Genomic DNA, 23,703 nt, shown 5'->3' with positions numbered 1-23,703 from the left:
TAAAGATTGTTGATGTTGAAAGAGATTAGCCAGAATCTTCAGAAAACAGTTGTTGGATTTCATGTGTCCATTTTGGTTTTTAACATCTTCAATGACAAATTGAGGGTATAGATTACTTATTCAATAAAAGCAGGATGGAACAATGTTATCTGAAGAATTGTGCCTCCAGGCTTTGCTTTATATTCAGACCTCAATACATTGGTAATCTTGGAAGCGCTCTCTCGCAACAATAACTCCTTTAGGTTATTGTTACACTGATGTTCCAAAACTGAAAGAAGAGGTTGCTGGTGTCACAGACAATTAAAAACTAATTACCTTTAAATTTGGTTGCCAAACACCAGTAGCAGATCCCAGAAATAGGCAGCCACAGAAGTTTCCTTAGTCTTTTACAAGAATTTTACTCTCATGTTACAAGGAATTTTTTTAGCCAGGAACAATAGCTGCTGATTTAAACATTTTCCTTTCCCTTTACCATTCTCTCGGAACATCAGTACAGGAGTGTTCATAAAGCAGACAATTTGTATATACACAAGGAAGATAGATGGGATAAATAGGTGTGCACTATGTACATTGTTAGATATGTCAACTCTCCATACACACACACAATGCTGAGCAAAAACAGAACCATCTCAGATTGCAGGAGATGTGGGAATTCGTACAGAAAGAGAAGACACAGCTGTCAAGGCACAGATCATACAAACAGGTGGCATGGGGCTGAGAGTCCTTGTCAGAGCACTTACAAGTAAAACTTCTCTTCCCATACAGGGTTCAGATTCCCAAAAATTGTTTTTGTCCTCTTCTTTGTTTTACCCACTTGAACCGTTACATATGGATCACTGGACCCCGTCTTGTCTTTGGCCTGCAGACCCTGAGCACACACCACTGAAAGGAAAACAGAAGGGTTACCACACCCTGCAACAAGACAGTGTATCCGACCACCACCTGAAGTATCAGCTCATAATGGTCAGAAAACAGGAATATCCCTCAGGAGAGTATTTCTGATGAGCTTCAGCTCATGGTGCACTACAGCACCTGCAATAGGGGTATCTGCACCTGCTACTGGTATGTGCACTCAGTAGAAAGACACAGAGGCCGGAGAAGCCAGTCCTCTATGTTATAATTTCATACCAACTGTCTTACTTGAGGCTCCCAAGTGAGACAAAGTGAACCTATGACTATCCCACTCACCAGTGATCGTGATCTTTGCTGACCATTTTGAGGTACCATCCAGCACGCTCTGTTTCACTGTCTTCATCTGCTGAGCGTGTGTCATTTTGCTCTCACAAAACACATCTCTGATCAAGTCGAAGATCTCAGGCTTGTTCCGCTCCCGGATTTTCATGCGATCCTTCATGGCCATGATGAAGTTCTGGGTCCGGTCTTCAGCTCCATGCTTCGAGCTCTTCTCCGCTGCTCCTGTGCACCAGAAAATACACAATGCTCATCAGGAACAAACACACACCAAATCATGTCTCACTGAATCTGGACAGGGGGATCAAAGCTACAAGTTACGCTTCACATGATGGCTCCTGATACTGATGTTCACACTCTGTTCCCCCTGTTCCAACATACACAGAGAACTTGGACCATCTGGAGGCAGAGGGGTAGCTCCTCTATAATCTGGGATCAGACTGCCCTCCTAACAAGAGGTTAATATCCTTACAGCTGAGGAACACCCAGAAATGAGGTTCTTAAATTAACAGGAGAGCCTCCGCTCTCAGCACCTTGCTATGAGCAAATAAATCCTTGCTTAGGCAAGTGCTAAGAAGAGACATAGGACCTCCATTACAAACAGTACCTATGAGCTTGTCTCAGTGCACTTCAGCACCACAGAAAAGAAGCTCAGATGAGTCTCCACTGTCAGCATTTTCTACCCATGTGTGTTGCAAAGCTCCCTGCTGAGCTCAGAGTCACTGCAAATCTACGTCTCCTGCTGCCTGGAACCACCCTGTCTGGATCAGGCACCAAGCTGCAGAAACACAGAGTGCCTCTCTGGATGCCATTCTATTTTATCAGTTCACACAGAAACAACTCAAATAATCCATTTCTAGGACTGCATAAGTATATTAACTACAACAAATGCCTGTAAGATAGCAAACTCAACAGTTCAAAACTTGGGCCATTATAAGTATGTAGTGCTATCACAGTGTCCAGCAACTGGAAACACAAGAGCCAGGCAGAGAGTCTGCAACTGCACAGGTAGTCAACTCCATCTGACAAAAGAGAAGCCTCTGGTCGCTTGCATACCTCTTAAAAAATTTCAAAGTTCATATAATTATGAGATAAGACTACTCTCACCACCAAATACTTCCTACTCAATTCTGACAATCATTTTTACTGTCAAAATTTAGAAATTGACTACTGTGTCAGATGGGAGACATGCTTCAATAAAAGTACCAATGTGAGCTAACAGGGCAGGTAACTCAGGTGTGAAATGAAAAGCAGGAACTCAGAACTGCACACAGTCTCTTTATACACAGTCTGCAGCAATTTCAAATTATGATCTTAAGTCAGATTAAGTTAAACCAGTACAAAAGTCCTGTCAACACATTCAATCATAACCTTTCTTCTTAATGTAGTATACTTTTGTTTGTTTTTCTTCTCCAGGATAGTTTAATTAAAGCAAGCTTAGTCCTAGGAAAAATGTTCTTATTCAGATATTCACCAAATATTAAATTACCTGAAAAATATGTATTAAAGCAGGTGCAAGGTGTGTGCAAAGGGAGACATCAATCCACAAAGATACATGAAACTGTTTTCTTCCAGAAGTCAGCAATATGATATCTGAAGTACTCTTGCTATGAGGAACTACAGTTTTGCATATGAAACTGTTTCAGCAAGTAGTGACTAAATAAGAAAAAAGTTCTATGAACACACACACACACACACACACAGAGGAGCCCAGCAGTACATAACCAAAGAGAATAAAAACAGTTTCAGTTTGCAACAGACTGTAACCACTGAAGTGTCAGAAGTTCATTAAGGACACTGCATACCAAAGTGTGTTATTAAGGACCTGGGTGTGAAACAAGCCATAATTTTACATTACCTGAGTACTTTTTCATTTTCCTTGCTAGAGGCTTGATGTTCAGTATTTCATTTAGTACAATAAAAAGTACATGCCCCAGAGTTTTCTTGTTGTTGGCTTAAGATGAAATGAAATCAAAAATACTGGAATTAATTACACAGTCTCTGCTATTTCTACTCACCGGTGATGCACCTAACATTTATTAAAGGAATATGAAACTGAAATGATACCAGGGGCTATGCTTTGAACTTCAGATAAGAAGTGCTATTCAGCTTTACCAGAACTAGGTCTCCTGAGGATGGAAACGGACTCTATGCTTTTTATGCAGAACTGAAGAAGCCTACAGGAAATTGGGGAAGGCCAAACTGAACAATCTGTCTTTCCTAGCTGGAATTCTGAGATCTGTCATAATCCAAAGAAATCAACTCTGCCCTGACCTTTCTGACTTCAAAGAAATTAAGAACCAATTAAAACTAGCCTTAATCAAAAGCACTGCAAAAGCATCAAATGAGGCTTATAATGCAAGTTCAGACAAATGGAGGAATTCTAATTAAAAATATGTTTAACATCCCCACAACCTCCAGAGACTGTGCACAGTGGATTTATCCCTCTGCAAGCCTAGCAGAAGTCCAGGGCACCCTAGGTTGCAGGATGTTCAAGCCACAACACACAAACCCCTACAGCCCACTTGGAGTCACCTCCAAGACTTGGCTCTGCCTTGTGACTCCAGAGGAAATCCCCCAGCCTCCACCCACACTGCTTACCCACTATGTCCAGACAATTTGCCCAGGCAGCTTCATTAATCCTTTCCTGGAAAAGATCTCTCTCTGCCTGCAGAGACTGTGCCTGAATTGCAGGGCAAAAGCCTGAATCAGACAGACACCTTATTTAACAACACAGACAAACAACAGACAATCTCTGTTCTGCAGTCTCAACAACACACTCTTTCTTAATTTTGAAACTTGCTTCTTGGTACAAAACCAAGAGGGCTTCTAAACCAACCATTAGGGGACTAATTAGCTATAATGTATGTGTTTTAAATGCAAAACATGTCACTATACTGAATGGCAGAGGGTGCTTTTCCTGCTCTTGGACTGGGATTGTTTCTTCAAGCTGCAAAGACATTTTTGGTCAATGGATCAGCTTTTGAAATCCTGTGAATGGCAATAGAAAGGCATTGAAATATACAAGTAACATGTACAGGTTTTTGGCTTTCCTTCTTCTTCTCTATGACAGAATTATCAGTCAATTTATGACTGGAAACAGAAAGCAAATATATCTATATTGGGAATTGTATCAATATAGCAATTAGTAAACCACCAGTGCTGTTATTCTATGCTTTAAGAAGAATTCAAGAAAGCAACACTGTCAGGATAGAAGGCAGCTGTTCAGTAGGCGGATAATGCTCAGAAATTATATATTCTTGAAACTTAAAATAGATATTCAAGTTTCAAATAAAGGTATCCTTCTTCCTTCTGTGCAAATATTTTCCTACACAGGACTCTGGGAGCAAACAACTGTTCATCACCATGGTGTCTAACCATTATTCAACTCAGAAGTCAAGATGATTAGCACATGACTTAATTCGTCTGACTAACCCCCCACTCATTGACTCGGTCTTGGAACTGCAGCCTCTGAACTCTGAGTACAACACACACAAGTTTCTCATCCAAAAAGCAACAATCACAGTCCTGAGTCAAAATGCATTGATCAAAAAAGCTAGCCCTGAACTGTACAAGCCTCCTACCAGGCTCTTGCTCACATAATGTCCTTCCCTTCCACCCTTGGTAATTACTTCTCTGCATTTATTCCTTGGTCTCCTACTCATCCAGCCCCGGATTTACTCTTTCTTTGATACCAGAATTGCCCAACCCATTGTAATTCAGTTAGTACTACACCAAAGCTCAAGGCAAAAGATAAAAGCTCAGTTTCCAAAAGCCTTGCATGCCCTGGGGATGTTAAACAACATCCCTCTATCCACTCTCAGTCAAGTAAGAAAGGAAAAGTACCCATTTGGAAGAAACTTCTAATACTTCCAAGAACAGCAGATGGCTAAAAAGAGAGCACTGTCCCTTGAGCAGGTATTTATGAGCTTATGATAAAAAAGTAAGTGCCCTATTATCAGAATAATAACTCCTAAGTACCTACAACACTATGAACCAGGAGGCTGCAGTACGCATACCACAACTGATTCCAGGTTATTGCACTTCAGATACCACCAATTCATGGAATAGCCCTGCTTAAGCAGTTTGCAATGGGGTTTGATTCAAATTGCAACAAAGCACTGCTGAATTTTTCACCAGTGCAGTCCCACACTGATGATAAATTTGCTGAGTGTATCAAATAATCACGTTTCTTAAAAATACAAAGACAAAGAAAATACCCTCAGAAGAGAGAATCAAACTTCATTCTACAAGACCTGGAGAATTACTTTCCCCAGAAAGGTATGAAGGATGGAAAATGGATAAACAGCACATTCTAAATCTAAGGAATAAAACCCAGGTGTCTACCCAAAATTTTAAGGCATAAACAATGGAAAAGTATTTGTGACCAGCCTGAACATTCATTTTACTCCAATGCAACATTTTCTGCAAGACTTACACAGATTGAAGTGAATATATATCCTGAGGCATCAAGGTATAATCAATGAAATTGTATTTGTTACCAGTCTGAAAATTCATTTTACTCCACTGTAACATTTTCTGGAAGCCCTAAACAGACGTAAGTGAAGATACGTCCTGAGAATGTTTTGGGTTTTTTGCAGACAGCAACAATAAAATTTCTGTTAGGAAAAAATCCCTCAGGAGTTCAGTATACAAGAAAGTTCAGTCTTGAATTTATGGGATCTCTAAACTGTTGTTTATCCCCCAGACACCCTGTTTCTCATTCCTCAAGCACAGACTACGTTCTTCAAACCTATGTATAAAAAGAAATTAAACTTCTCCATTTTCCTCTGGCTTCTTGGGTTCCAGTTAGAAGAATTTTAGCATGAACACATCAAAGCAAATAATACAGTTGCCTGAAATTGCCTTTTACATTTCTAGTATTGATAACAATTGTTTTCCCATTCCATAGGCATATTCACCCCCTTGTCCAACTCCCACCACTATCCTCTGTCTTTTCTATATTTTGATTACACAATTACCGTCTCCAGCTTCCTCTACATCTCTATCCCAGCTAATGATACCTTCCACATTCACGGTGGGTAACCCTGCACATCTGCTCAGAGTTTCTCTTCCTGCATTCTGGACACACTACAAGTAACTTAGTAAGTAAAACTTTTTGTTCGGTTGAGTTTTATCTTTCTACGCACTTCACACTTTTTTAGCCTGGTGTACTCTCAGTTGTTTCCTCTCTGCTTCTGTAACTCTGCATGATGAAGTATCCTGAGTTTACATTTTGAAAGAAAATGTGAAAACATCTGCAAGCCCCTGAATAAAATAACAAGTTCTCACTTAATGCTTTGTCATATTTGAAAAGTAATTTCCAGTTGTTTATTCTATTCTATAGAAAAACACACATTATTGTCAACATCACATCCCACAGCCCATTGCATAAGACTATGTAATTACAACTAGAGATAAGAAAACCTTCTCCCCATGGTTATGCTTCAGAGTCTCAGCTCCAGAGACTCCTTTTTCTCAGGGAGTCTGAATCACTGAAGTTGTCTTCTACCTTAACTTTTCTCACAGCCAATTTAGCCCTTTTACTCTTTCGTAAACAATAAGCTTAAAAAGGTCATCTTATCCCTGTAGCTCAAATCCCTCTTCCCCAACATAGTGAAAGCATAAACAGGTTCCAACAAGGACTAAACTTGTTCACAAAGCCATCGCTGCCATCTATGAAACAGTATCTACTGCCCAGAAAGGCTTTAAGACATGGATATCTGTAAACTGTAAGAGTAAGCCAGAGTCATAGCAGGTGCACTGCATGCATATCTACACCTCTGCCCTGGGCTCTAAAACATCCCTTTAGAAACATTCTATTAGGGAATACCTGGTACAACTTTTTTTTTTTTTGAAACAGCATGATTCCCTCCCTCCTGTCCCAGACTGCCATGCATCTCTTTTGAAAGATTAACAGTCTTGTATCATCCTCTCTCAAGACATTCTCATACTCCTCCCATTACTATTGAAACCTCTCCAGTACCCATGCCCATCTGCAGTCTCCCTTCTTGAACATGGATAGCCACAACCCTCCTCTGCAGGAACATACTACCTCTTAGTCATTAGCTATTTCTTTAATACAGAGGTTTTTCTCTGTTATTTTTCAACTTCAGGACCACTGCTCTGTACAACAGCTTTTTGCCTGTTTCCTCTCCACTGCTGGTGCAAATCTAATTCTCCTCTGTTCTACCCAGATTTCTCCGTTAGTGAGATACCACAACTCCCTTGCATTACAGCATCATGGGTATGCATCTGAATCCAGTCTGGATGCCTTGAGCTTTTCACCTCAAACACTAAAAATTGCCAGTTAGTTTTGGTGAACTCCAGAATTAAAAAGGTTATTCTCAGGAACTGACTCTGTGCATCAGACTGTGATAGAAGACTGAGCTATGACCAAACTACATTCTCCTGCACCAAATGCTCTTTGCTCAGTCACAGAAAGGTCTCAACAAAGCTAAGGTGCCAATGATGCAATAAATGCTATAAAATCATCTCCCAGCTCTCAAATACAAATCTAGAACTGCTGAGCAACTGGGAGACAGAGGTGTTTGGCTAGGACCAGATGTGTTTTACAAATAAGCGATTGCAAATAGCCCTAGACCTAATTGACAACTTTAAGACTCTGCACACATCAAAAATACAAGTATAAACAATATCCATTTGGATGTTAAGAATAGATGTAAGGAAAAACAAATGACCTGTGATTCACTGGTACCCCTTGCTGAATCACTCATCCTGGCTTTCCCAAACAACTACAGTCCAAGTCAGATCACAATATCTGATTTTTTAAATTCATAGAATTGCTGACAGGAATTTGCAATAAGTCTCTCGATACTTCACAAACTTTTCTGATTCCTTAGACTTAGTCCATCAAGCTACAGTGACAAGAAGAGTAAACAAAAAGAGCTACACCTTCCTATTCAACATTTAACACACATGGAAGAAATTTCTATTCTATTTAGACTGAGGTATTTTGCTCTCAAGCAGGAATATATGTTTGAGACTGAATTAAGAAATGGTATTTCAAGCAAATAAGAATAACTGGACCTAAATGAATACTTTTTTCTTTTTTTTCCCTTTCATCAAATTCTTCCTAAACTTTTCCACTGTTTGTGTAAGGTATCATTTATTCTGCGAAGTTACAGAGTTCCTTGAAGAGACAACTTAGTTTTTTACTTAGTTTTTTACACCAACAAAATAATCAGAAATGCTAGCAGGAAGACCATATACTCAAACAATACCTTTGTATCTGACTCACCATCTCTGTTAATTCAGTCCTAGGTCTCTAAAGTGGTTCAACCAAGCAGGCCTACTGTTGTAAAGACAAAATGCCTTCCCAGGCTGCTGTTGGTATAGATAATCCAAGATAAGTACAGGAACTCTATACTCTAAGCAGGAGCCCAGTGCTGCTCTAAAAAGTTTAAAACAGTGGCAAAGACTGACTGGTTTGGAACAAGCAACCTGACTGCAATACCAGGGCAGGGGGGATAGAACAAATGTCAGAATATTCCACCTCATACCCTATTCATCCAACCCATACTTCAATGCAGGATATGCTAGCAAATACACAACCTGAGCTGACAGAAACAGAGCAAACAAAACAAAACAAAACAAACAGCAAACAAAAAAATCAACCAAAACCAACAAACAGATGTGAAAGAATTAAACCTTTTTACAATGACATCAACTGCAATTTTCTGTATCAGTGGAGCTGTCTATGCCCCCAAGGAGGTAGGTTTAGCCCAATGGCACCTTTTCAGAAAACACACAGTCACTTCAATCACTGCAGCTTCACTGATCCCTGAGATATCAGCAGAACATTTAGGAAGGCTCTGGCAACAATTTCTGAAGCAGCCACACTCCACTGGCCACTACTCACTCTGCAGGCAGTCAGCATTGAGCAGGTCTTGGCACTTCTCGTGGCACTTGACCCCGCACTCCCCGCAGCGCATTCCCTGCCGCGCGATGCCCCACAGCAGCCCCTCACACTCGTAGCAGTAGGTAGGAGTTGTGGCTGTCCACACTTCAAAGTTGTGTGGGGTTGTACAAGAGATGGGGTAAATTAAGGCTTGCAAGGTCTTCTTGTAGACATGAGATTTCTGAAAGGCAAGAGCACATGTAAACCAATATCCAGGGAGGTGACTGAGCCTATTTTTGCTGGTTAACGCAAGAGTTTTACAGGAAAAGGTATGACCAGTGCTATAAAGCTACACATTTGAGGTGGACAAATGCATCAAATTTTTACATGCAGTGTCAGAGGACACCCCTCACCTTCCAAATTGTCTCCCCAGGTGTTAAAAAAATTGGAAGGCAACAATTAATGTTTGTGGATGGGAAATATCTTGAATAAAGCAAGTTCCACACACTATCCTTTATGGCAGATAGCACAGAAGGAAATGGTAAGATTACTGAGATCAAGAAGTGCTTGACAGCACCATCAAGACAGACGATTCTCTTGTGGTGTTCTATGCAGGACCAGGAGTTGAACTCAATGATCCTGGTGGGTGCCTTTCCAACTCAGGATATTCTATGATTCTGTGTTTCTAAATTTTTTAGGATTATATCGATACATTAAATATTACTTTTACGTGTTTAGTTTCTTCGACCAAATGATACAGGAAGCTTTGCATCTATATTTCTAGACATCTGTGGAGCTGGCTCTGAATCTCAGAGAGCCAAATCCCTTTAATTTGCTTAGTCAGAATTAAGAGAAGTCAAGTAACCCTCCCACCTACCAGCTCTTCATCTTTGAGAGATGTTCTAGTAGCCATTGCTGAGGTAATTCCGGCTTTTCGGGACTGAACCAGTGACTACGGAAGAAGAAAGTTCGTTATTCACCACCAACATTTACAAGTACAATGGCATTACATTCCCAGAGATGTGAGCAAGGGGACTCTGTCATGCCAGACACCAAACCAGCAATCTACTGCATTTAAGTTGGTTCCTCACATCTCAGAGGAGTCAAATGTATACTCTGAAAGGTCTCCAACTTGCTTCCATCTGTCCATAATCAGCCTCCCACTCTATAAATTTCTCTTTGTTTCTCTGCAAGAATTGCCAACGAAAACTGGGTTCCCATCTCCACATTTAGGTTCTGGTAGCAACAGTAGCCCTTCTACTGTCTGAGGTCACTACAACAGACTCACTTTTGTGTATCTAACTTCATTCATATCCAAAGGGAGATTATTTCACCACCTTTACAAAACATACAACAGCCCAAAATGTGACAGTAAAGAGGTTGCAAGTAATGAGGATAAAAGACAGGGGAGTGAGATGGGAGCAGAGGTTTGAATGTGATGGTGCATCACATTCATCAGCCATCACTGAACACAATGAACTGCATTTTCCCCTCAGAGAAGTGCCTTTCACATCATGCCAACACTGCTTTGTAGCTGTGGACAGCACAGGGCACTGTCTTTGCAGCACCTCACAGTGGCATTCAAGTGATTTCTACTGCCACTCTAGTAATATAAAGGCAGAGAAAGATAGTTAAAGATAGGAGCATTTGCTTTGAAATCATCCAACTCATCAGTTTTGTACCATTATGTTCTGCTTTATGTTGTTTCAAGAGAAACTGAAAAAGTTCATTCCAACAGTGATGGAGCAGGACAGAGTGTTGGATATGCATTCACTGCAATAAGGCAGGTTCAAAACAAAAAGCAAAGAAGTAGAGGGGGAAATAACATAAAGTAAGGGGTTTTTTTCTGGTAAAGACTTGATGGATAGTCTTCACCTCCACTTACCATGGCCTGTGAAGAGAGAGAATGAATGCATTCAAGGGAAGTAACACAAGTTAATGCCATTATTGCAACGATTTAAGATACAAGCAGTTAGCTAGACACATACCAAGCTGCCCATGTATAAGCTGGCAGACAAAATTTTATGCATCTTTTCACATGAATTACAGGATATAGAAACTTTGGTCTTTCAGCTGTTACAGCATTTCTCTCAAGTATGAAATTGCTACGTGTACTGAATACAACCAAGAGAAAACCATTTGTCCTGCAGAAGCCTTATTTCACCATATCATACAAGCATATGAAAGTTGTCCTCATTACTCACTTGGTTCTCATGCTTCCTCAGTGCAGAAGTCTACTGGCAATATTGCAAATAGCTTTTAAAATCCAACCACATATGCTCGTTTATCTATCCTCAAAAATTCCAGCCTTCTGGTAAGCTGCCAAACCTCACACAGACGTTACAACTTTTCCTAAGGTATGTGATTTTTAGCAAAACCTTTTAAAATTATGCAGGTCTGAAAACAATCAAATATTTTGTGCAAAAAAAAAGTATAAAAACATGAAAAAGACCCTAATTCAGTGAAATGAATTAAATTGTCTACAAAACCATAGCTCATTCTCATTTAGATTTTTCAAGCAGTACTCCTAACCCTTTAGCATAAGAATTAATTTAACAAAATGCTTGAGCTTCTTCAAGTGACAATGAATGTGCCCATATATCAAGAAAGTAAGGCCAGTTGTGTAAATGCTGTGTGGCAGAAGAGAAACAAACAAATCTCTTACCAGATCACTGACAAGTGGAATTGGCTTTTTTTTGCGCAGATCAGGCATGCTATCGATGCCATAGAGACCACCTGCAGGCCTGGAAATTCAGGAGGCAAAAAAAAACCAAACTAATTAATTTAGGGTTGGGAGGGATGAAGAAAGGGATGCTTTACTGGAGCAAGAAAAACAGCCAGAAAATTATACTTAAGAAAGTGCAAAGTTAATGCTAAAAACCATTAAGTGTTTATCTTCTTCACAAGCAACAATCCACACATTCCTGCATGCTGTTCGTGGTTAGGAGGGAGCACTGTCAGAGAGGATCAGCCCTGGGGCAGGATGCTGCCATCTTCTGATTCTAGTCTAGAACACGCTTAATACTGGCCCTTGAGGACTGTATAATTATTAGGAAAAAAACTGACATCAGAGGAGAAAATATATTATTTTTATTTCTATAAAAGAAACCATTTGTGGTGCTCAGCATTTCAAGCCATGCAGACCTGTACACCCAAGAGATGGCATTTGCTGTCTGAAGTGACAATGAAGCAAAAGGGTGATTACTCCAGCAACAGTCAGAGCCAAATGAAATAAAACACTCTAACCTAATTTCTCTTCCCAATGAGACCAGCCTGGATAATAATACCTAGATCCTACCATTTACTGGTAACACCACATGGAAGTAACCCTGTACTTCAAGATGGTCTGTTAATCCAGCTTAAAGGCCTTCAGTAAATGCATCCACCCCTAAGGACTTTAGATAATGCTTTTTCCTAAAGCTGGAGACTGAGTACACACCTCTCTGCTGTAGCTTCCTCCCCATAATGAACACCCAGCCCAGCAGGCAAAATCTGCAGCACCTCTCAGTGCCTCTCTCACCCTCCCCATCTCCACTCTGGTCTCAGGCCTTGCTAACATTGAGAATATGGCTTCTGAGGTCTTCTTCTTGATTACAGAGACTGCAAAGGAACCCTGTGCCTCTCCATCCTTAGCCATTGGTCTTCACCCCCTGCCACTCTGGCTTACATGTTTTGGTATTTGTGTGATAAACTGGCTGGCAATTTCAGCCTGGTTATTTTGTTGATTTGGTGCAACATACCCAGTCAAAATGCTCTGCAGGAAAATTACAAACTGTTGTTGTAAGAACAAACTGTTCTTACAGCCCTAAAATCTACCTTTCAAAACAACCTAGGAAATCAAACTGCCACTACAAATTTGCACATGCCGTGAAAATTGTGAGGTTCATAAATGACAAGAGGCAACCTGCAGCCATTAGAGAGCAGGGCCTACTCAAGCCCCCTTAAATAAAGCCAAAGGCAAAAAAACCCCAAACAATAAAAATACCAGCATGATCAAACCTATGCTACAGCATGAGAATGGACAAGGATGTCGCAATCTAGCATGAGGCTGTGACAAAGAGGAAAGCAGTCCATTATTATAGAAACATGTGACAGAATTGTAATAGCATAATTGACTTTTTTGATGGGGCGTAGGAGGGTGACGTGTCCAAGCCATGGCTGAGCTGACAGCTGCTGCTGGCTGAACAAGCCTGGTGGGAAGGTGAGCAGTCATGTGTAACTGCAAGAGCCATGTCAGCTCCTCAGTTTTCCAACAGTGCAGTTTTCCAACATTGGAAATCCTCACAGCAAGGCCATGCTGTGTTTTTTTTTACTAGAGGCTATCATCATTTCTGATAGAGAATTCTAGAAAAACTTTTTGACCAAGTCATACTGCAAAAATCCCTTCTGACTTATTACAGAAAAATCTCACCCACATAAAGAAGAAGAAATATGTTTATATTGACACATTTGCCTGCTGCCCTTATGCCACAAAACCTTTCTGATACTGGTGATACAGTTTTAGAGTAAAATACATGTCATGGCAGACTACTCAGATGATGCAAAGAATCCCAGGATTACCTGAACCACAACACAGCCTATTGATAAGCTTTGCATCAAGGATTTGTGTAAATCCCTTGATTTATGAAAGCATATATAAAACTGAAAGGGAGAGTGTATAACCTGCAAAGATTGAACAAAATGATCACAAGTAAAACTCCAGAGTTAATGCTCCTGCTAACAGTTTTTTCCTACATGATTTCAATTTTTTTTTCTAATTTAATTGAAAGGAAACTGTGATACTCTGACATTTCCCAGGAAAGAAGAAGAGCATTAAAACTGCATGCTTTATAAATTCAAGATGAGCCTATATAAATTATTGTGCTTGAGAAACATGTCTACTTACAACTTGGTTTGTTGCAAAATACTTTTGATAGATTGAGGTTTATGAGAGAAATAGTGGTATGCCAGGATGACAAACATATCTGAAAGGTGCTTATATTTGTCACTGAAGAGAGGTGTCTTAGTATCTACATAGTTATACACCCAGATGACCTGCTTTTAGCTTGTTAATATTAATAAAAAAACCCTCAATAACAATTCCTAATTTTCAAAAATGTTGTGCTTTTACCTACATCAGTCCCTTTATTCAAGCATGACTGCTACCTTGCTTAATAACAGAAGAATTGACAGTGCCTCAAATGTGCACAGTGCAGTTTTATATGTAATAGGGTAACTCTCCTCTGCAGTGGATGTAATATTTATAGCATTATTATGGAGAGCTGTATTGAGGAGTGAATAGCATTTCTGTATGAGAAGATAATTTGCACTAATAAATATAAGATATAGATATGAGCTACTACACTCAGAAACTGATCCATAATAACAACTGTACCCTGTACCTTTTTTTGAAGTGGTATCTCCAAAGCCAGTGATTACAGACAGGGAGCTCCTGTTGCATTATACTATAAATGAAAATTGCTTGAAGCATGTATTCATCTTTTAATACAAGTTGTATCACACAGAGGCTTCCATTAAATCTTGACAATCTAAGTAAGCTAAGGTGGTTTGCAATAACAGAGGATGACTACTTCCTTCAAAGGACAGCACAACTGTAATCTTCCCATTGAAAGAACAACTCCAAACATAAATAATTTCATATCACTTGAGGCTAATAAGCCAAAATGTGGCCAAGAGTTGAATTAAAGGTTTACCTCCCACAACCACCTTCTCTGGGAATCCCTTGCATGGGATGAGTGAGCATGACAAACTTTTGTCAAAACTGCATTAGCCAGACTGTTTAGCTGTATCTTGCATAAAAAAGAAAAAAATTACAGACTAGAGCAAACAATGCCTCGAATTGACAACACATGTTTAAGTAATTCAGGACTTGTAGGTGTATCCACCTTTCAGGCTAAGAAATAATTTGATGTGCATGAACGAATAAACTGAGTACACTGTCTCCTTGTTAAAGCAGGAGAAGGTGCTGTTTATAGTTACAATAAATCACTGCCTCCTTCTCCTGCAAATTGCCAATTCTCCAGCAGCCCACTCACTAAGTCCCAGGTTCCTTGGAAAAAGCAGAGGGTTGCTAGGCAGCTTCAGGCATCTGCAGGTGACGGTTTGTGGGAATACCAACACCACAGAACAATGACTACAAAAGAAGAAAGCCACATAATGAAGCCTCCAATTTAATTTCATGTTTTATTAGGGAAGCTTCCTTCAGTAGTATGAGAATTAAGTTAAGCAAGCCAACATTTGGCTGAGATTTCAGGGCGAATCTTGCTGCTACTGACTGACAGTTCCTAATGGGTGCCGCACCACCTAACCAAATCACCCTGACCATGTACCAGCCACATAACCTGTAAAATGTGTCACTGTCTTTTTCCTGCCAGAGGATCCCAGGGAAGCTGCTATGCTGGCACTTATTACCACAGAGTGTCATGCTGCAGTTACAAACAGAATTTGTCTGCTTTATTTGCTGCAAGCAGTGTGTTGTGGGGAGAACGCACAACCTGAACACTCTCATCTGTGCAAAACAGCCATGATGAGCAATGCTTTAAAAATACAAATTGCAGTAATTTCTAGAGTTAGTGTGGTTTTAATTACTACACGGAATTGTTGCAAATACAGAAGACTCCCCGAAACCTATCATCTTTTAAGAGCAGAAGACACAGCACTCCTTCAGTGCTACTCTTTCCCCTCTGCTGCCACCAATGACTGATCCAGGAGAAAGGATTTAATGGGGACCACTCTGAGGTGCTCAGCAGCAATTATTTAATACTGCAGCCATAAGCACTTGCCACCAGCACACTATAGATTATACATTGCAACTATAGCTTGCTCTTAACCACAGGTCTCTGTGGAAGAGCTGCATGTGCCACCTCCACTGCTTAAGAAGAGACTGAAATACAGCAGCAGCCTGGCCTTCAGTGAGGCTTGGCCACTTGATTATTTTATTAAAAACATCATAAATGCTATTTTTATTTAGACTGGACTACAGACTTCTGAAGTATATTCTAATCATAAATACAGAGATAAAAGATCTCAAAATACCACTTACCCTCCTTTGAGCCAGGGTGGTTTTGATGGATCAGCCTCATCTTGGCCCTAAAGTGGAAGACGAGAAAAAAAAAACCAACATTAAATCAGTTTCCAGAAACACCAGAAAATGTATTTGTATTTTATTCTGCAGAAAGGGTAACAGACCACACTGCATGCAGGCAAATGCATACAGAAACTCATTCAAGCACCTCCACTGACCAAAATGCCAGGGTAAGTCATAGAGACACAGACAGACTAAGCAATTTCATTGAACAGCCAGGACTGGAACCTGTAGAGCCTGTTCAGTGCAACTCTGCATTCAAAAGGCAGCCTTGAAGACAAACTTTTTTTTTCCCCCCAACTTTCCAGTTATTGGAGAGCTCCTGTTACTACAGGTCACCACTTAACATGAATGTGGTCACAATGAAGATGTTATAAATTAAAAGCCCTTGTATGAAATGCACAAATGACAGACTAACATGAACCTCTGTGTGAACACTTGTGAACTTTGTTCGTACTCAAATGCAAAGACTCTTTAGTCTCCTAAGCAGAGAGGTCCCATTACAGCTTCACTCATTTATTTGAAAGTATTTCATTTCTAACAGGCATGAAACAAGGGCTAACACCTGCAGGTCAACTGGGATCCCAGAGTGTGATGGAAAACACCACAGACTACAAATGTGGGGATTCATATTTATGAATTCAAACCATGTTTTTATGTTGATATTAAGACTACATTTTACAGAGTGTTTCTCTCTGGATCTTGAGTTGACTAATTAGAAATGTTAAGTATTTGAACACTTGCAATGTACGTGGAAGAAACAACATGTTCTCGATAAGGGGAAAATAGCTATCCATAACTGGAAACCTCTTTGTTTCAGCTCACAGGTCATATGTTCTCCTGCACTCCCTGAAAGAAATGCTGCTTTCACACAGGACTAAGAAGGTCATGATGCTAATAGCTGAAACTCCAACCTCAGATAATCACATTTGCTAAGAGAAAAAGGAGGCTGCAACTTGCACACAGTGAAAAAGAAAGTATTTCCAGCCATAGAACTCACAACCTGAGAGTCAAGTATAGGAGCTTGGGTCAGGAAATAAGATCCAACTTTATGCAAGATAAAGGAACACAGCCCCAGAAGAAAGTTATTTTTTCTTTTCCTTTTTTTTTCTTTTCCTAATCTGTGCTCTGTGTGAGTTGTGCAACCCCACAGTGTTCACAGGTGACAGACAAAGACTCCCAAGAAGCGCTGAAATAACCAAGGAAAGGAGTCCTCTTTGAGGTAACAACTTGAACAGAAGCAAATGTCCAAACTTTGTATTTTTGAATCCTACAAATTAGGGAATAAGCAGATTTAAAGACTACTTATTAGTAATGTTTATTATTTTGTATTTAAACAGATTGGACAGTAGGAAGGGGCCCAGTACCATACACCAGGCTCCACCAAGCCTGGCTACCAAAACCCCTCATCCTGAAATCTGCATTTTCTCCAGGGGGATCTGAACCAACTGATGGTCAAGAGAGATTTCACGAAGTAAATGCAACCAGATCCTTCTGAGCACAGAGGGGAGGACACCTTTACCTTTGCAACTGAACACTTGGAAGAGCTGAGGTTAGAAAGCAACACTAAAATGGACAAAGGTTTCATACTGGACTGAGCTTGACAACATTGGCACAGCTACGCTGAATGACAGAGAATGACAAACACAAACATGGTAACACTGACAGCACGAGTCAGTAATAACAAAGTTTTCAATCACTTTATGTGAGAATGAAATGTGACTGATATTTGAGACATTAACAGACCACAAAACAGTCTGTTCACTGCAGAGTGGAGACCACACGAGCATCAAGACTCTGGGAAAAAAGGGGAAGGAAAGATATAGAGAAAGCTGTTACCTAGTTAAGCAATTTCCTACAGGCAACCACAAGTCAACAGAGAACAGCCAGGAATGTGGACGTGGGGAGGGCAGAATGGATGATCAGGAAACAAATCTACATCATGTCCCAGATTTGTGATGCACAAAGTAAAACTTGCCAGGAGTTCCAGATCATTAAAAAAATGACAAAAAATTATTTATTTTTACCAAACCTTTCAGACATGCAAAAAAAAAAAAAAAAGGCAGAGCTCTAGTGTCAAGATTGAATATCATCTGGGCATAATAGCACAAAACAAAAGAAAGATATTTCAATAAGTGGCAATATGGATGCAGGGCCAAAGCAGGTGATGGCTGTGTGAAAGCAGGAGTTATCACCTGCTGAAAGCAAAGTAAAGAGCTAATTTGTTCTAGGCAGCCTTCTCCCTGAGAAAATGCCAAGAGAACCAGCACCTGCCATCTATCAAACGAGGTGATGCCTTGAGACTGTAGAAGTGCCAATGCAGTACTCACAGTTAAAGTGTGTATGTGTGGAGGAGGGAAATGTGATCCAGATCAGTGTAGGACCATTAATGGCTTCAAAAGCTTGAAAGGGTTCTGAGCAAGCACGAAGGAAAGAATTAAGATGGAGACTACTGAAAACCAGGTTTTGTTTCATAAAGCAACTATTTTCCTCTAACTATAAAATGAATGATGAACTGAATTTTCATTTTAAAAAAATCCTTTTGATGCAGTGCCATGTGACGTTAATAAAGACCGGATAAGCTGAGGAGGAGGAAGGAGCTTTCAGGTGGATAAACAAGTAACTGTAACTGAGCCAGGCATGGACAACGCAATAAGGAAGCTGGTGGGAGTATGTAGGATCTGCTGATAAAATCTGGAAATGACAAACCTAGGAGAATTATTGACACTGAACTCATAGGTCCAGTAGAAAGAACTGATGGCAGCAAATACTGCAACAACAGAGGATCAAACATGGAAAAAATGGCAAGGTCAAAGCCCCAAAGGGTGCCATGCATTTGACTGATACAAGGTGTTCCTCAGTGGAGAAAAGCATGAAACAATGGGTTTGAGTTCTAGTCATCACACTGACCAAAAGCCTCTATGATACAGCCAGACAGGAACAGAACATAATCCACAGAATAAATCCAATGAAATGTCTCTACAGAAGTAAAAGTATAAATACCTTTGTACTATGTTGGCAATATTCCTTCAGAAAAGCATATGAAATCTTTTTATTCAGCATCAAAGTAAAAAATAATCACAAAGGAAAATGGCAAAGGCAGCTGGAGTATGTAAACACAACCCTGTAAGGAGAAGAACAAAACATCTTGCTTTCTCCAGCAAAAAGAACCTTTTCCTGTGTTTGTTCAACAGGCAAGTAAATGGGAGAAGAACTGCAGCTAAACAGAGGATGAAAATTCAAAGGTGCGCCTCAACGATTGTTGAGAAGAAGCCTTTCAAAAGGAGAAGCAGACACCAAACCATAACAGTTCTAGAGAATGACACTGGGAAGTTTAAATAAAAAGGAAATGGCATAATATGACACAGTGGCAGTCACCAAGAAGTCTCTGCAGTCCCTTCTTGCACTGACAAAGTCAGTCAAAGAACCAGAGTAGTCAAAGAACCAGAGGCTGTATTTGCTACACGTGCTGGCATGAAGGTTTAAGACATCTCCATTAATGCCTGCTAAACAAAGTAATCCACAGTTTGCACCCCTCTTGGGGGTAAGAACTCTTCACATATTCCTCCTCACTTAAAGAAAGCAAACACCAGTATTGTCCATCCAGATGGAATTGCTGCAGGTGGGGAGTTTCCAACTCTCCAAAGGTGGCATTCACACCAGGACACAGCAGGGCTCCAGCAGCTGCCCTGGGACTTGTCACCAGATATGGGTCTCCCCCAATACAGCCCAGGGCAGCAGCCTGAGCTGGTCAGAGCCTGGGCAAGCAGAAACAACAGGCAGGTGAGAAGAGCACTGCAACACCAGTGAGAGTTTTTAGCACTGTCTTTCCCAAGAACAAATGGGAAGACAAAGGGAAAGCAAACACATTTAACACCCTGTCATCCATTCACATGCTGCAAGTCACACAGAAAGTGTTTTGCTGGCTTATGGCCTTCTCTGCACAGCTCTTTCCTTGAAAGCAGCCACATCAGACTGAATCTGAAATTTAATTTTTTTTAACCTCCAGTAAGCACATATAAGAGCACTGAAACAATGGAGAAACAAACATGTAAATACAACAGGCCATCATATCCTTATTTGATATTTTAAAAAAATTTCTGATGCTGGTGGATTACATTTTTATATCTACTGTCCGAAAAATACTTTAAAATGGGGAAGTGCTTGTCACCCCTAGTACTGCAGTATATTCATCCACAGTAAAGCATACTGTAACCAGCTGCTGAAAGGTCTTCTCCAGGTAATTAAAGTCTCTTATCAACCAGGAACCAGTAAGAAAAACTATGTCAGTGACAGAGCAGCATAAATTTAAGGCCCCAGATTAAACAAGGCAACAGACATGGTTACTAAAGGTGAAGTATTCAGTCATAGCCAATATTTGGTGAAGCCTATAAAGGAAAAAACAGGAGTTTTGCTTACTAAGGAAAAGCAGAAGCTGGGCTTACAAGTAACTTGAGAAGTTATTTAACAAAGCTGCAATTTTAAAATTTTGCAAATTCTCTCATGCACAAGAAGATACTTTAATGGACAAAACAAACAATTATGAACTTCTATAGAAGCAGAAGTCCATAAAATGGACAGAGGGGCAAAAAAAGAAATAAAATAAGAAATCACAAAGTCTGGAGCAGCACAAAGGAAAAGAAGAACATCCACAGATCTGTTAGCCTTTTATATAAATCTAGCTCTCCACATAAAAGGCTTCCTAACAATGTAATTTTCCATCACATCTAAGTACTGTGTCTAGCACATTATCCTCTTAAAATATAAATCAGATGTAAAACATGTAAAGCTGCTTTATGCTGCTTTATTTAAACAGAAAAAAAACCCAATAATGATATCTTATCTGTTTTGAAAATCATCCTAACTTGTTTTCAAATACTACGTTTTATTACTAAACTTTAAAACCCTCAGTTAGATATAGGTTAATCTGAATCAGGATAAAACAAGGACTGACTAAATTAAACTTCTGGTCATACCTAATTAGTACATTTCTTCAGTGGCATTAACAGAGTCCGACTGAACTAAATCTTCCCAATTAAGTCAGTCTTGTGGTTCAATGTCTTCATTCACTCAAGTATGCTGCATTTTACACGGAATCCAAAGCTTCAACAAGTCAAGGGATTATTTTAAATTCATTCTGTATTCTGCAATAGCATGCATTTATTAAGGGCTGAAGAGCCCCAGAGGAAGCTCCTTCCAACTGATGTACCATCCAGTATCATCTTCCCAGCTGCCAGATGAACAGTTTAAAGGAGGTTACAGTGGCTTTGCCCTGAAGTCAAAAGGACACTGAATTTAACACCGATATTCGACACCAGGTATCTCTGTATTCCTGAAAACTCATTAATTGACAGATATTTACTAGTAAGAAGGAAACAAAACTGATATATGAGCCAGTAAAGCTTAGAAATGCAAATTCATCAGACTCAAGGGATGACATCTGCATGGAGGCCCAAAAATCTGTGCAAGGTTCAGCTTCTCCTGGAAGCCAGTTTTGCCTTATTTATACAACTACAGGAGAGGAGGAAGCACAGCAGGTACTGAATGCACATAGCACAGAGTCATGAAAATAAAACAGCTGAGATTCCAAAAGCCAGTAATTTCTCTATGTGAGATACAGTTGCCAACACAATTGTTGACAAAGCACACAGCAGTCAACAAAACAATTCTGCAGATCCTCCTAGGAGAAAAGAGTTACCTGTTGCCCACAGGATAATGGGCAGAGAGATAACCAGTCCATGACTAGAAAGACAACAACTGTATGTATTAAGAAGGTTCTGCCCTTCCCATGGGGCACAGGGCCCTGCACAAAGCAAAGTGACTACCTAAAAGGCATTGGACCTGCAGCAGACATCTTTCAGCATCCAGGTTTGATTAATCTCACTAGTACAGCCCAGACGTACTTTTGACTTTAATTGATGAAAGTGGACAAGCCAGACAGAGATGAAATGAAATAATGCAACTGAAGAAAAATGAGGAAATACTTGGTTTAAACAAGATTCATAAAGAGGAAGACTGGAAAAGACGAGATGACCAACTTGTCCTGCTAACATGGTGCCTGTGCACATCACAGCACCCCACAGAGCACCAAAGGGAGGCGACCTCTCCAAGCATTCTTGTTTTCCTATTTGTACAAGGCCATCAGCACTGAACAGACTCTTAACTCATACACAGTGTTAACAACACCCCAGACAATCATGACATGCTAAACTGAATCTCAGTGCCTCAGCAGGAGCAATGGGCTACAGAAGACAAGACATGCACACACAGGAGTTTCAGAAAGAGATGCTGGTTACAAGGGACAACATGTACAACCTGGAGCTCTCCTCTACCTCCTTCTGCAAAAAAAGAAAAAAAAGACAAGAAAGAGAGGAACAAAAGTTAGTAGACCAGATTTCTGCCCTGAGTTCTATAAAGTGATTTTTATAGAAACTGAGGTAAAGGTTTGCCTCAAGTTCATAACACGTTCGTGCAGCAGAGTTTTCCCATGTGCTTCCTGGGACATGCACCAGACAATTAATCTCTAACAGACAACCTCAAGTTAAACTCATCAATTTCATCCATAACTGCACATGCACTAAAATAGATGCTTTTGAGATCTCTTTTTAGAGTTACTGTTCCTGTTTCATTAACTGAAGAATTTTAAGTAATCTTAACACAGAATTGGAGCTACCATTTATCATACAGGAAAAAAACCCTGGATTTAATATAAGGAAGAACAAATTTGTTCCCCTCTCCCCCAGACTGCATCCACTGCCTGCATCCCTGCATCTGAAACATTCTCCCTGCTCCATTCCTCACTCCCAGTATATTTTGCCCGGTACGAGGAAACTGGCAGCTCCCACGGAACACATTTTGCTTTTGCAAATATCATAATGCAGAGAGATATTTTCTGAGTTTATACATCTAGGCAATTTTCCTCTGATCAAAAAAAAAATTCAGAAGCCTCCTACACTAAATCTCATGTTTATGGATAGGCAATTTCAAGGCTAGTAAAGTTACATGAGAGTCATACTCAAAACTTCCGGTACAGACATGATATTTTTTAAGTCTTCCAATCAGATAATTCTCTATCTGCACAGAAGAATCCTATTACTCATTTGTGTATGAAAGATGGAGGGGAAGGAATATCTTCATGGCAACAGGAGACACTCAAATTGGTTTAAAAGCAAAAATAGTTTTTGAAGTTACTGTCTATATGGGTGTAATTACAGACATGCAATCACTAAGACAGGAAAATAGAGAAGCTATTTTAACTCAATCGCTAAGGAGAAGTCAAATTACTTTAGCAAACGAAGTGCTGGATTGTAGCTAAAATAAAAATCCTGTTTTCCACCTTAAGACATGCCTGCATGGATGCTCACTAGGACAGAAAGCCTCTGGACCACCATGCAGACTACACCTTTGGAGCTAATGGAGGAGAAATCACAAGCAGCAGGATGCTGCAATCACCAGTGTGGCATGAGTGCTGTGTTCTGGCAGTCTGCCCTGCACAGATCAGCTGACCTGGAGAAACTGAGGGAACCTGCAGTCCCTTCCAGACTTAGATGGGAACGTGCTTTGTTTG

At 40.1% G+C, this 23,703-nt stretch overlaps 1 protein-coding gene across 8 annotated transcripts in view; it reads right to left on the bottom strand.

The window, feature by feature from the left end:
- Positions 1-23,703, bottom strand: part of UNC13B (unc-13 homolog B) — a 207,347-nt gene that overhangs the window by 69,113 nt on the left and 114,531 nt on the right. For 4 of the 8 annotated variants that reach the window (XM_064405327.1, XM_064405329.1, XM_064405328.1 and 1 more), the window contains 6 exons: positions 16,095-16,141; positions 11,718-11,796; positions 9,930-10,004; positions 9,074-9,293; positions 1,189-1,416; positions 741-882 (listed from right to left, as the gene is read on the bottom strand). In XM_064405327.1, coding sequence (XP_064261397.1) covers positions 741-882; positions 1,189-1,416; positions 9,074-9,293; positions 9,930-10,004; positions 11,718-11,796; positions 16,095-16,141 — 791 coding nt within the window. Of the gene's footprint in view, positions 1-740; positions 883-1,188; positions 1,417-9,073; positions 9,294-9,929; positions 10,005-11,717; positions 11,797-16,094; positions 16,142-22,451; positions 22,475-23,703 lie in introns of all 8 variants that reach the window. The other 4 variants (XM_064405322.1, XM_064405326.1, XM_064405324.1 and 1 more) reach the window with 2 other exon arrangements.

This window comes from Passer domesticus, chromosome Z (genome assembly GCF_036417665.1).
Source record: "Passer domesticus isolate bPasDom1 chromosome Z, bPasDom1.hap1, whole genome shotgun sequence".
In the NCBI taxonomy this organism is placed as follows: domain Eukaryota; kingdom Metazoa; phylum Chordata; class Aves; order Passeriformes; family Passeridae; genus Passer; species Passer domesticus.
This window is presented reverse-complemented; position numbering and strand designations above follow the sequence as displayed.